The sequence below is a fragment of the Pyrus communis genome, chromosome 16 (genome assembly GCF_041283825.1).
Source record: "Pyrus communis isolate YQ-2024b chromosome 16, ASM4128382v1, whole genome shotgun sequence".
NCBI classification, from domain to species: Eukaryota; Viridiplantae; Streptophyta; class Magnoliopsida; order Rosales; family Rosaceae; genus Pyrus; species Pyrus communis.
This window is the reverse complement of record NC_142580.1, coordinates 30,141,925-30,153,639: the sequence shown is the minus strand read 5'-3', so window position 1 is coordinate 30,153,639 and position 11,715 is coordinate 30,141,925. Positions and strand designations below refer to the sequence as shown.

General features: G+C 40.3%; 2 protein-coding genes across 3 annotated transcripts; one reads left to right on the top strand and one right to left on the bottom strand.

The window, feature by feature from the left end:
• The first annotated feature begins 220 nt into the window (after window positions 1-220).
• Window positions 221-1,712, top strand: LOC137730603 (protein VACUOLELESS GAMETOPHYTES). 2 transcript variants are annotated; one of them, XM_088688295.1, is made up of 2 exons: window positions 221-753; window positions 1,003-1,712. In XM_088688295.1, the coding sequence occupies exons 1-2, from the start codon at window positions 333-335 to the stop codon at window positions 1,488-1,490; spliced, it is 909 nt and encodes a 302-aa protein (XP_088544421.1). In that variant the 5' UTR covers window positions 221-332; the 3' UTR covers window positions 1,491-1,712. The 2 variants fall into 2 exon arrangements, with proteins under 2 accessions (XP_088544421.1, XP_068325690.1); XM_068469589.2 differs by having other exon boundaries at window positions 997-1,712.
• Window positions 1,713-2,513: 801 nt separating this feature from the next.
• LOC137730984 (squamosa promoter-binding-like protein 14) lies at window positions 2,514-8,619 on the bottom strand. Its single transcript, XM_068470015.2, has 11 exons — window positions 8,169-8,619; window positions 7,277-7,895; window positions 6,967-7,160; window positions 6,050-6,888; window positions 5,869-5,943; window positions 5,563-5,670; window positions 5,361-5,478; window positions 4,788-4,923; window positions 4,566-4,710; window positions 3,885-4,481; window positions 2,514-3,694 (listed from the first exon to the last, which is right to left on the bottom strand). The coding sequence occupies exons 2-11, from the start codon at window positions 7,858-7,860 to the stop codon at window positions 3,266-3,268; spliced, it is 3,225 nt and encodes a 1,074-aa protein (XP_068326116.1). The 5' UTR covers window positions 7,861-7,895; window positions 8,169-8,619; the 3' UTR covers window positions 2,514-3,265.
• Window positions 8,620-11,715: the final 3,096 nt, after the last annotated feature.

Here is an 11,715-nt window from a genome sequence, read left to right as displayed (position 1 = left end):
CAAACAAACCACTAGAAAAATGTGAGAAAATCAAATAATTAAACAATTTTCAGTTTTATTGATTTTATGCTTAGATTATTCTTGATTCTTGAATGAGAGGTAAAACTAAAAGGATGGACATTTTCGGACTACAGTTCACGTTGAAAGGTGAACCCCAAACAATGTAGCCTTATAAATCCTCAATTTAGGTCCTTGATCATTAGATCACTTTTCCCCAAATAGTGTCAACTTTTTTAGCATAAATATTCTCCCTTGTGCTTTGCAATTTGCACCACCAAAATAACAAGCTAGCTAACCAGAGATCCATTACTCGACCAGCTGCAGAACCAACCATGATGATGAGCAATAAACCCTTGAAGAAGACAAGAACTTCTCTCCTCAGGAGGTCAGAATCAACTGCCCCCCAATCCCAATCCCAACCCCAATCCCAAACCCAATCCCAATCCCAACCCACAAAGCTGGATAATATTGTCCCCAGAAATAATAAGTCTCCTTTGCTCGAATTCCCCACATCTCCTGAACTGATATTTGGGGAAGAGATACTTCAGTTCGGTCATCCACAACACCCTCTGTCCCAAGTGATCCTGCCCGACCTCTTCACCTGCGCCGGCTGCAAGGAGTACGGCGCCGGCAAGAGGTTCATTTGCCAACAATGTGATTTTCAGCTCCATGATTTTTGTGCCTTGGCTCCTCCAGCTCTAAAGAACCATCCCTTTCACTTCCAACACCAACTTGTTTTCTATTCTAAAGCAGGTAATTCATTCATAACTTACGTCACTCTCATAATCAATTGTCATGCATATGTACATATCAGACGTCGTTATTTCATGTACGTACACTAATTTAAATACAGCTTATCTTGAAACAATTCCAAACTAGCTAGCTAGTGGCTACTCGTACCAAACTGTTGGTTACTAATTAGATGCTTACATTCTAATACATACACATGTGTATTTCCTTTTATGCGATACCACGCTGAATGTTTTTTTCATTTAGTTAAAGGAGGAATTGCACAATCCAAGTGCGATGTTTGTCACAAGCCAAGCAAAGGTTATGCTTTCAGATGCAGCGCATGCAGCTTCCAGATGCATCCTTGCTGTGCGATGTTGTCTTCAGAAATAAACCTGCAGACTCACCCACATACCCTAAGGCTTTTACCAGCAGCAGCAAGTGGTGGTAGTGGCGGAGATTCTTCTGGTAGCAGTTTTGTTTGTGCGGAGTGCAGGAGGAAGAGGTCGGGCAGGGTTTACCACTGCAAGGTGTGTGATTACCATATTCATGCAGTTTGCGCCAAGAACATGATAAATGGGCTGCAAGAAAACGGCCTCAAGGGGCGAGAAAAGCCGAGTGTGTTGGGGACTGCTGCTCGCCTCGCATCTCAAGTCGTCATTGAATTCATCGGCGGCCTCATTGAGGGGCTTGGGGAAAGTGTTGCCGAAGTATTCGTTCAGAATATTGCCCGATCAGGAAGACCCAATGCCCCTAATTGATCGATGAAGCTCTCCACTTTGGACTGTATATTTATGAATTACCAAATAGAATATGACAGGTTCATCGTACGGTGTCAGTCATGTATTATTTACTTATTCATTTCACTGTCTTTCCCGATCCTATTCGGCTACATAATATAACGGTCTTGTATGATAATGGGTGGTTGACACGTGGTGTGGACTAAAAAGACCAAGTCAAGTTGCCTAGAGTAATTTTCTACTCCCTGTTCCTAAGTTTGACTTATTTCTCCTCATAATTTAGACAAATATCGTATGAAATATTCCCTCGGCCGAATAGAAATAGTGCAAGATTAATACATGATAATTTATAATAAGTCTTTTTCAGACAACGTGATCTCTCATACTGACATAACTCCTTAACTTAGTCTCTAACAATAAAAATCGATAGAAGTTGTCTCGAATTTGTTAATCATAAATATTTTTTATCATTCGTTTCGGTTTTCATTTGCTATTTAGTTTGATGATGTGGCACATAAGTGATCCCTTCAATCTAATAATGTGTCGCTGTGTAGATTAATAAAACAAAATTATTATTTGAAAATAGTTTAGGTCTTCAAAATAACTAAATTTTTTCTTAGTGAAGAGAACTTAATAAGGAAAAACAACTTAAAAAAGGTGAGCGGTCGCTGACATCTAGGTTACTTGGGAGATGGTTGCAACTTGCGTCGGCTGGATGAGAGGACCTATTTTTTTAATTCTTTAAAAACTATTTTTTTATGGTTATCCACATGGCAACACATGATTGAGTTGATGGTATCACTCATATGCCTTATCATCATACTAACATAAAATCTAACGACAAGACAAATGATTTATGATGAACATACATAGTGACCACTTTTATCAATTTTCATTTTCAAGGACCAACAAAAAGTTATAACAATCTTAGATATTATTTTGGCTAAAAAAATCTTTATAAATACACGTCTTGTTGATGTTGTGACATGTTCAACAGAAATACTATAGTACTCCAACGGTCCAAGACCGAAAGGGACGAGGTCGAAGGCGTAATAGACATCTTTACCGTTTGTCAAATAATATCAATCTCTGAAATTTACACCCGAAAGAAACATTTAAAAAAAATCTAGAAAGCAAGAAATACGCTTAAATAAACTATAATCAAATACGATGAAACTGTCCTTCCCCTGATTGATCCTCCGCCCTTCAACTCTACAGTGAGAAACTTGGGTAGAGCAGGCTTATATCTCCATACTAGAAAAGAAGACCCACATATATTTTTATCCACCTACACTTCTTCCTTCTATTTGGGTCTCCGATATTTTTCCTTCATCCCCCTTTCCATGGATACTTATACGATCTTACAATCTGCCCGTCGCCAACGTTTCATCTTATCCAACATTATAATAGGTTGCCCCGCCAAAAAGGAAAAAAAAGAAAAAAAAACACATTATATTAGGTTCTGTCTCAAGGGCAGAAGAGTTTCTACGTTTAAAGGGGGAGAGAGACAAAAAATTCACCCATTTCGCAACACAAACGAGCATAACAACCCAAGACCCTGCACATGCCTCGGATTAGTTGGAGATAAACATCCAGCATCTGAATCACCAAATACCTGAGCCTGATTCAGAATTCTCTTGCTTATGAGGTCCGCCATCACACCCCTGCGCTTCCTCTTGAATGCCGCTAAGCAGAAAACTTCTCTTTTCCATCGTGACCATAAAGCTAATCTGGATGGTCAACGTCAACCCAAAGTTTGTTTCTCTTTTCTTAATCAGTACTTATCCCATAAAAGATTAAATTGTGCCAAACTCCAAATTCTCCCACTTGAAAGGAGCAACTAAGCCGATGTCTGGGGAGCCCCTCAAGAACAAGCACACACACACACAAACAGCAGCTATGGCAAGCATAGAATGAATTAAGGGGCGCTGAAGCAAGCCTTGTGCACCTGGAACTCTCCTACTGTATTTGGTTGCCGCAATTGCACACTTGGTACATGATCTACTACCTTGTCTGGATCGCGTATTTGTCCTATGCTCCAGCTCCATACTCATCTGAGGTTGATCTCTCTCATTTCCAATTGTGACAGTAACCTGACTATTTCTTCTGTCAGCAAGCTTACGAGCCACCAAGTTGTTATAAGAGTAGTTATTCCTCATCAAAGCATAAGCATACGGAGATTGCCCACTAGCATCCAAAACGGAGTTCCAGCAGTTCAGGCCAATCTAAAGGGAAAGAGTAAAACAAAAGATCAAAAGAAAAATCAAAATCTATGTCCGCATATTTGTAAGACTGGTAGTAAGTTTTATACCATCCATTAGAAAAGCACACAATCAAAATCTATGAGTTGGATTCAAGCGCGATGTGCAAACTCCAAAAAAATTTATAGACAAGCAAGCCAACAGTTATTTTTACCTCCTGCGGGTCATTTGTCAAAGCATCAATCATGTCATCCGTACTTGACATACAAGCAGCCAAATGAAGAGGTGTCATGCTGCCAGGTCCAGCAAGATTAGGTGGAAAGATGTATCTCTTGTCAATGTCACTATTAACTATAGAATAATTAATGAGCAAGTCAACCATCTTCCTGCATCTCCTTTTTACTGCCCGGTTCAGAAGCTGCATGTCTGACAGCATAACTGACCCTCCCGACAGCGTATCACTGTCAAAGTTTCTTTCAAATAGTATGTCTAGAAGTGTTTTAACCAAAGCACAACAGTCTTTCTCGACACTGAATGTGAGTAAAAATTTGAAACGGCTGAGTGCATAATGAGGCTCTTGAAGCATGGAACATATCCTTTTTCTTTGGAAGAGCCATCCTAGCTCATTCAAAAAGTGAAGGGCTTCCTCCCTTGATGTCGGCCGCCCATAATCATGACTTTCATCTTCTGATATTACATCACATACTTTTGACTCAGCATCAAACACTGACTCAAGGACTTTCAATTCTCTGCAGATTGTCGCATCAGCTATTATCACTGGAAAACTGTTGCCCCTAAAACCATTTTCCACCTGTTCATATTAGCAAAGGTCAGTACAACAGAAACTTTTCTACATCAATTTCTGAAACAAACCAATTATTCCTTAAAGTTTTACCTCTATGAAACAGCGACCAAGAACACCAGGAGATGCATCATGAATTTGAAAACTACCCAAGTTTATCTCATCAAACATCATTCCATGATATGCTGAACCAGTAGCTTCCTTTGACGTGTAACCCCCCATATACGTGCAATGAATCCTGCATGACCGGAAACTTTAGAAACAGAGACGAGGAATTCACAAAATAATCTTCACACAAAAGAAAATTGTACTAACCTGGTGCCAAGGGTATTCAAATTTCTACCCCTTAACAGAAGAGAAGTTTCTTGCCCACCCACAACAGCCAAAGGGGCCACAGAGATCAACTCTGGAGAACTACATGATCTCCAAGCTTTGCATGTACGAATTTTTTCTGAAAAATTATGCCACGCAAACATAACTCAAGAGAAAATTACAAGGCAGCATGCCAATGACACACAAGTCATACTTAGAAGCTGCTGCAGAAAAACTTGTTGAAGAAGTGTTACTATCGCATAAGAGCTACTAGAAAAAAAAGTAGAAATCACAATTCAAGAGCTCCATAAACATAACAGTTGAAATGCTATGGAATTAAAGAATTATCAAAATACAGAAAAAGTTGATTATGAACAAAAGAATTCTTTTGGCCTAAATAAAATGAGAATGAAAAACAAAAGTAAAAGAAACAAAAGTGGAAGCACACTGGTAAAAATTAGAAACAGACAGTAAGTTGCTTTTTAAAACAAAAGCACAAGCACCTTATTAAAAATCAAGCACAAAGGGGGTTGACGTATCAGTAACCAAAAGCCACCGCTACTAATCAGTACTTACCATCTTTGTGTGATGCTAATTGCCTGCCAGTATTAACTAAAAACCTCCCACTTCTCCAAAAATCAGAATCTGAACTTTGAACCAAAGAACTGGCATGCTGAACCAGGTTTTCTTCAAGCTGAAAAATATACACGCGCCGTACAAGTGGTCAGCCAAAGTACAATAAAAAGATTGCCGATTAGAACTAAAAAAGATCACTCACTTGCTCCCAGGAAGCAGGTGGCATTGATACATAAACTGATAGAACGACACAACCAGGCCTTATGTAACTCTCCATTTCAGATGGACTGTTGGAAAGCCAATTGTATATCTAGAAGAACAGAGCAACAAACTTTGTAAGAAGCCCCCCTCCCTCCAAAAAAAAATAAAAAATAAAAAAAAATAAAAATAAATAAAAAAGAAAGAAAGCTGTACAAACTACAATGTTGTCTTGACAATTCATAAACTACAATGTTGTCTTGACAATTCATACAACAGGAGTGATTAAAAAGAACCATAAACTCCTAACCTGTGTGCGCAATGTCCCTGGCAAATGACTTGGATCTTTATCAAATAGCTTAAATAATATCCTTCCTGTGCGATCCTGTCCGAGAACAAAACAATCAATTCAATCCCTCAATAAATGTAGACCAATATCCAACAAAAGTGTACAGACATGAAATAAGCAAAACGTAGTAAGTCAACAGTACCTGCGCATCAGAGTTCAAACTAGAAGGTGAATGGTCCGAGCCAGAAGAAGTATAGCCAGGTTGGTTAGGGAAACTTTGAATGGAGGTAGCTTCAGCTCCCCTATTTGACCCTCTAAAAAGATCAAAAGGCATGTTACTACGACAAGTCCTGCTAGAGTCGGGGTTTGCGCTGACCTCTTTGCTTACCAACAACTTCTCAGACTTAACAGTTTCTGCCAAACTCTTCATCGGAAACAGTGTATGCACAACAGGAGGGGAAGATGAAGGTGACCTATCCTCAGTGGGATTACTACTGTCAGAAGAGAAATACTTTCTAGAAGAAGCCAGTTTTGGCAGGCTGTCATTCTCAGGTGAGGAGCTAAATAGCTGTAAGGGTAAATTAACTCGAGTTTCTTGAACCTGGCAGTCAGAATCTTCCATGGGAGACTGGTAACTTGTACTACTTCTCTCTCCCCCAGCTGAATGAATCTCTTGTGGAGGTATCTTGTGCAAATTGGGACCAGCTGCCTGGTCAGAGCAGGTCAACTTAGTTTTCTCACTGTCACTGCTCTGGCTGCACTTCTGAGATAACATTGCCAGAGCTTCTGGAGCAGATGTTGCTAGAGTAGCTGATAGTACAGTAAGCAAGTCCATGGTTGCTGTAGATGCTCTTCCATTCAATTTGTTTTGCAGATCTAAAGAAAGCAGTTCAGAAGCTTTCCTAGTCAAACTTCCAAGATTCGGCAACTTGGCAGCAAGGTCTGCTGGCAAAGGTAACGAATTTATCCTACTAAGAATCTGAAGGAGCTGCTCTCTGTCCAATACCGATGAGCCATTGATATTTCTGACATCATTTTTCCCTACAAATTTTAATGCATACATTTAGTAACTGATCACAGGAAATCTAAGATCAATGAACTCAAGACTAGTCTTCTTACCTTGTGGACAGGCTATATCAGCTACCAAGTTGACAATATCTATATTTCCAATGCTTTTGTTATCGCCACCTCCTGGGAGAGTGAGCCGTGAAGTAACATCCTCTGCTTGGGTTTTCCTTCTTCTCCGGTTATGCCCCGCTAGTCTCCGTCTACAACTCCTCTTCCCCTCATCGAACTCTGAAAGGAGGTGAAACCTGCAACAGCAAAAAAAGATTTTGATACGATTTTAGAGCAAGAAAAATCACTAAAACAAAGGGAGATAAATGAAGATGAGAAACCAAAAAACTAATATTCCATTAATCCAAATGACCTGCTGCACTGCTGGCAGAATCTCTGCATCTGCTTGCCAACAAGGGATTTGGTGGATTTGCTGTGAATCTCACAGACTTTATGTCGGCGGTGGTAGTCCTTGGCATTGGACAGATCTTCCTTGCAGTTATCAACTTGGCACATAGGGTAGCTCCCATTCCCATTCCCCGGAGATCCAGACCGGACCCTTTTATTGGGCCTGGGCACGGGCTCCTCCACAGAGGTGAAGCCACCAGCGAGATTCAGCTGAAGGCTCTCATCATGTTCATCTTCCGCCGTGTTCTTCACAGGCCCGGTAGCTTCCTCTTTGTTCCTCTGCTCTGTTGTGAAAGTAGTACCAAGTTGCTGCATCTCGGAGTCCAGAGGCTTGGCAACAAATCTCACAGCGTCCCAGTCCCAAACGTTTGGATTCCAGTTGTTGCCGGGGTTTGTGACGCGCAGCTGCTGCAAGTGAGGGTCTTGATAATTGGGGCCCGGGTAAGGGTGATCGCGCTTCCTCCCCATGGCCGGCGAATCGCAAAACCGGCCCGAAAGCGTCTGGTGAAAGTAAATTGGAGCAGCAACCTGGCCGCCGGCGTTTTCCATCCCAGATTCAAGACAAACCCAAACACACAAAAAATCTACGCAAGCACAAAAATTGGACAAAGTCAATTATTTACTGCTTTACAACAAATCAATCCAAACTCCAAAAAAAGAAAAAAAAAATGCAAAAAGCATGAACCTTGATTCAAGAAGAACAAATCATTTCTAGTCATGTAATAGTTTTATAGTTTATTTTAATTTTGTTTTGCGCATTTTGTTGAAAAAAAAAGAGGTACGAGGGTCGCCTAATAAAAAGCAAAAAGATTGCTCGACACAAAACCGGAATAAATTTAGTAAAATGAATTGCGTACCTTCACAGAAATCTAGAATCCATCCACATCCACATCCCCTTTACCCAAAACTCTTCCCTTTTTTTCCGGGGACCCAAACCGGAGTAAACTCCGACGTCCGATCTGAATACTTCAGACTCCCGTCGTCGATGGTCAGAGACAAATCTCACATGTCATCGACTTGACTGACATCAACAGCGAAGAAGGTCTTCTCTCGTAAATCCCACACGAAATCACAAGAGCGTCTTCGTCGGCGTCTGCTTCCAATAACAAAACCGAATCTGAAACCAAACCGTTATCAACAATTCTGAAACAACGTTCGTAGATCTAACTGATGAAAACAAACCCTCTCTTCTCTTTATCTCTCTTTGACTTTTCTTTTTCTTTTTCTCTCTCTAGACTCCCGAGTCCCAAACTTTTTTTTTTTTCCCTTCTTCCTCTTGTGTCCTCAGCAGCTTAAGCTTGCAACGACAACGTCTTTCTTTTTTCTTTTTGGATAAATTAGGCTACCACCCTTTTTCTTTTTTTTTTCCTGAAACTTTATTCCTTTTTCATTTTATTCAATCCCTTAACTAATCTTCATATTATTATTTAAATATTAAGATTATTTACATGTTATCAAATGTCAATTTTTTTTTTTAATAGAAGTACGTACAAAATCGATAATAAGGTGCAAACAATGGGTCTCAATAAAAGCTTTGTTGGGACTTTCAACTTGAACAAAGGGAAAAAATGTGTCCAGCACCAAACTTAACTGCTAATACTATCCTCCAATAATAAATCAGAAATTACTTCCTCGAACCAAGAAATTGGATGATCGAGAACTAAATCTTGCTAGGCGGTGAGCCACCTTATTCGTATCTCTTCGATCAAACGAAACCTTCCATTGCTTGAAACTTTGAAGGATCTACCGTGTATCAGCAAACAGATGTCCATAAAGGCCGCGATGCGATGTTCCTTCATTCTAGATTGCAGATATCACCAAAAGAGCATCACCATCCACCTACACCTGTTCAGTTGACCATTGTCATGTAAACACAGGTGTTTCATGCGTAGCAACAACCTCGGCGTGCAATGCAAAACGAATCCCATTCTCCCGGACCACCATTGCTGCAATGAACTTGCCCTCTGAGTTTCTTACCACAATCCCAATTCCTCCACGCGATTCAATCTCATCCCAAGCAGCATCAAATTTACATTTTATCCAACCAAAATCTGGCTTCTGCCATTTCTGAACTCATTCCGTGATGCCGTGAGATGTGACCTCATTCTATTTTTTGTATTCTGACAGCCAAGTTTGAGCTTTAAGTTGGGTGTCCAAAGGGGAAACCTCTACACCATTCCATAAAAACTCATTGTGCACCTTCCATATACTCCATAATAAAACAAGCAGCAACTCAAAACTGTCATTAGATAACGATTGCACCATATGTGCCAACCAACCACATAGGCCATCCTCACTCCGATAGAATGAACAAAATCCCAACGAGCTCACAAACCAAATAGCAGCTGATATAGAGCAACGTATTAAGGCATGTTCAATTGTGTCTGCTTCTTTGTCACATAACCCACAAACATCCTCCATAAGAGCTCGTCTTTTTGTCAAATTCACCTCATATGGCAAAGCATCCATACAACCACGCCATACGCAAATCTTAACTTTCCTCGGGACCGTAGCTTGCCACAAAGCTTTCCATAAAAAACTTGGTCTTGTCATTTATCACAGATCTCATGGGCTCATCCCCACCAATACCATGACACGTTCTTGCCACAAAAGTAAGCACTCTTAGTTGTAAATAGACCTTTGGGTTCTTTAGTCCTAATCATAGTTTTAGCCGGATTGAACAAACTCAATGGAATACTCAAAATCAGGCCTGCTTCATCCTCCAAAAACCAACTACGAATTAAATATGTATTCCATCGAACTCCATCATGGTTCACCATTAATGATCTCACAATAAGAGAGGGATGCACCCCCATCGATCTGGGTCTAATGACTTTATAAAAATTCCCCCTTGGCAACCAATTGTCCACCCAAATTTGCATTCGTAGGCCATCTCCAACCCTCCACTTAGCACCTCTCTGAATAATTAGTATGGATGATGTCACACTTCTCCAACAATAAGACGAGTTTGGTATAACTGGAGCCTACAAAAAATTTGTTGTAGGGTAGTACCGAGCTTTGAATATTTGAGCAATAAGAGACTGCGGTTGTTGTATTACTCTCCACCCTTTCTTGGCAAGCAATGCAAGGTTGAAAGCATATAAGTCCTTAAATCCCAAGCCACCCTCACTTTTTGGTTTACATAGCTTTTTCCATTTAATCCAGTGTATTCGATGCCTGCATACTTCCCTTCCCCACCAAAATTGCTCCACCATTTGGTTCAACTCCTCACAAAAAGACTTAGGCAACAAAAACGGCTGCATCATGTACAATGGAATTGCTTGAGCTACAATTTTTATCAAAATTTCTTTGCCAACACAACTTAACAAAGAACCACGCCAGCCATTCAACTTCTTCCATAGACGGTCCTTTATATATGCAAACGTAGCTTTCTTAGATCGTCTAACAAACACCAATAGGCCAAGATACCTATCATGATACTCCGCTCATTCCATCCTGAGACAATCAACCAGAACCTGTGAATCTGTGTCTGTTAAATTTCTACTAAAGGCCACACTACTTTTTGAAATGTTAATAGCTTACCCACATGCACGTTCGTAAGTTTTTAGCATCTGTTTCAACTATACACACTCTTGGAAAGAACTCTTGGCAAAGATAAAGTTATTGTCCGCAAAAAGAAGATGATGAACACTTGGGGCCTTATTACAAACCTGGACACCTTGAATTCGACCTTGTGCTTCCCACGTATCAAACAATGCAGATAAACCCTTAGCACACACAATAAACAAGAACGGTGACAACGGGTTTCCCTAGCGAATTCCACATTTAGGTTGTACAAGACCCACAAGCTCCCCATTTAGTTTGAACGAATAAGAAACTGTAGTAACACACATCATTATCCAGTTTATCCACTCCTCTGCAAATCCCAGCCTCCTCATCATTTACTCTATAAAACTCCATTCCATATGATCATAAGCCTTACTTATATCCAACTTCAATGCCATCACCCCATTCCACCCGTTGTTCTTTCTATGCATATAGTGTGCAATCTCCGAAGCTACCAAACAATTATCTGAAATTAACCGTCCCGGAATAAATGCACTTTGAGAAGGTGATACGATATCCGGCAAGATGACCTTCAGCCTATTAGTAAGAACTTTGGAACAAATCTTGTAAATAACATTACAAAGGCTAATCGGCCGGAGTTGAGTCATTGAGGTAGGATCAAGTTTCTTAGGAATTAAAGTAACATGGGTATAGTTAATTTTCCCAAGCATACGCCCAGATGAAAGGATAAACCTGACCCCATCACAAACGTCAAGTCTTGGAGCCTTAATCGGATGCATTTGGAAAAGTGAAAACTTAATTTCATCATTCGAAACCAGCCTAAAGAGTTCTTGGTTCATTTCTACCGATACCTTGGGAACCACAACCCTCAAAATT